The following is a 2,040-nucleotide window of genomic DNA, read 5'->3' as shown; positions in this document are numbered from 1 at the left end:
CCCTTCAAAAAGTTCAGATTTTAAATGAACAGAGAAACTTTTCACTTTCAGCAGATGAATGTAAAAAACTCCTCCCAGTGTCAAACTCTGCTCATAGCCAACATCGTTCTGCACAGTGAAGCTCAAACATCCAACAACAAGAACAAGAATAAAAACACATTTTCTTGATCAGGCTTCTGCTGGGTGGAAGTTGAAATCATGAAGTCACCAAACTTGCACAAATAATTTGATAAGGTGTGCAAAACCATCAGGAGAGTGAGTGTCAACCTGTCCGTGCAGTCTATGATCTGTACACGCCCAACAATTAGTCCTGAAATAAAGATTTAAAGTGAAAACAGCTGTGTGTGTGTTTGGGACTTTAAAGTTTAAAAGCTCTTAAACCCGCTTTGCTTTTACTGCTCGGATCTCAAACACTATAAAGGCATGTGGCCTAAATCACTTAAACATTAAAACTTGCCAACATTATCAACTGTTTTTATCAATTTCTGAACGTAATACGCATCATTATAATTATGAATTATGATGTATACTATTAGCCTGCTCGATAAAAGACAAACCCTTCAAATCATATACAGCAGGTACTTACCCGAAGGAGCAGTCTCCGCACACAAAATACTTGCACAGGTGTAACCCATCGCACTGTGGACACTCTCCAGGCTTCCTCTGACACAGCCGCAGACTGGTTTTAGCCACAATCAAACTATCCGGGCTGAGGACTTGCCCGCCGACCACCCTCTGTTTGCCCTCCTGAATGGCTATTTTACCATCTTCGAAGAGGACTTTGCGCAGGACGGGTTCCGCAACAGTGAAACTCTGCGCGATCCTCTCATCCAGACGCTTGAAGTCCAAACAGCCATGGTTGTCGCACAGGGTCTTGATGATGCATTTAGAGATGACTGTGGTCATCCTGGATTGAGTGAAGCCTGGTAACCCACACTGTTTTTAGAGCAGAGCTAGGCTACAGCTTCCTAGTGGTACACACAATGACTTCTGATTACAGGGAAATGAAACTGAAACTTAAAGCGACAAGAAGAAACTTTAATTTTGTGTCGATTCTGGCGGCCCCCTGTGGACAAAGGCGGTATTGTCCCAACCGAGAATCCAACTGAATCTGAAGAATAAGAATAAATAAACAGCCAATCTTATCGGTGATGGTCTCATTTGCTTATGTAAGTCATATTGTTTATAGTTTATTAAGGATCCCCGTTAAAAGCACGTGTATGCTCCTTAACATAAACAAAAAAAAAAAAAAAAAAACCTAACAATCAGACCATACACATAGGGTTATGGTCATGCTGTTATATGGCAAGATAGTTTTAAATATGCTTCTAAAAGTTATTAGGCTTATAGTAAGTTAAACTTAAAAACACAAATATAGTCCTCAAACGAATAAAAGGCAACATAAAGTGATAATTAACGTAAACCAGCCCTTCCTCTGTGTCTTTATTAGTTGTAAGAGCTACAGATTTGGGAGGTTTCTGCGGGTACGTGAAGGCAACAGTAGCCCTAGCAACCGTTGCGGGGGTTCAGTGTACCATAGCAACCATGGAGGATGAGCTGTCGATGGAAGAAAAAGGGAGAGAAGTGACGCAGGAGCAGAAAGAAATCCTCCACAAGCGAGTCAGAGAGCTAAAGTGAGCTTCAGAAATATCTCTGAGAACAGCTGCGTGTGTGAAAATGCTATAATATAATGCTATGTTAATTTAAACGTTGAACGCTGGCGTTGAGCTAGTTGTGCTGTTAGCTGTATGGTTATTAGTAGTTAAAAGCACTAAAACATAATGTTAACTAACTTATAAATACTAGAACTATTAGCTAAGTTAAATAACAATTAGTGCAGAGAGGTAACTCGGAGTAGAGCGCCATTAAACTGGGCTAGGTAACGTTATGAAATGTTAAAATATGTGGCAGTAAGCAGAATTATAGTTGAATTAAATTAGCTTTTTTTTAACTAACTCACATAAGTAGAGTTTCTGTTCTCCTTGAGAAATGATTAGAGGTGATTGAATAAGTAACACAGTTGGTTAAGTTGTACACACA

At 39.7% G+C, this 2,040-nt stretch overlaps 2 protein-coding genes across 2 annotated transcripts in view; one reads left to right on the top strand and one right to left on the bottom strand.

Moving 5' to 3' along the window:
• Window positions 1–906, bottom strand: part of parp12a (poly (ADP-ribose) polymerase family, member 12a) — a gene marked incomplete in the record, with an annotated part of 4,471 nt that extends 3,565 nt beyond the window's left edge. The window contains 1 exon segment of the mRNA XM_035665486.1: window positions 587–906. Coding sequence (XP_035521379.1) covers window positions 587–906 — 320 coding nt within the window.
• A 578-nt stretch (window positions 907–1,484) lies between these two features.
• The window catches only part of ccdc113 (coiled-coil domain containing 113), a 3,578-nt gene continuing 3,022 nt past the window's right edge, over window positions 1,485–2,040 (top strand). Inside the window, exon 1 of the mRNA XM_035665455.1 lies at window positions 1,485–1,634. Coding sequence (XP_035521348.1) covers window positions 1,546–1,634 — 89 coding nt within the window. The 5' untranslated portion in view covers window positions 1,485–1,545. The remainder of the gene's footprint in view (window positions 1,635–2,040) is intronic.

The sequence above is a fragment of the Morone saxatilis genome, unplaced genomic scaffold, assembly GCF_004916995.1.
Source record: "Morone saxatilis isolate NCDOM2014 unplaced genomic scaffold, NCSU_SB_2.0 Contig2, whole genome shotgun sequence".
NCBI lineage: Eukaryota > Metazoa > Chordata > Actinopteri > Moronidae > Morone > Morone saxatilis.
The sequence above is the reverse complement of the archived record's forward strand: the minus strand, read 5'-3'. Positions and strand labels throughout refer to the sequence as shown.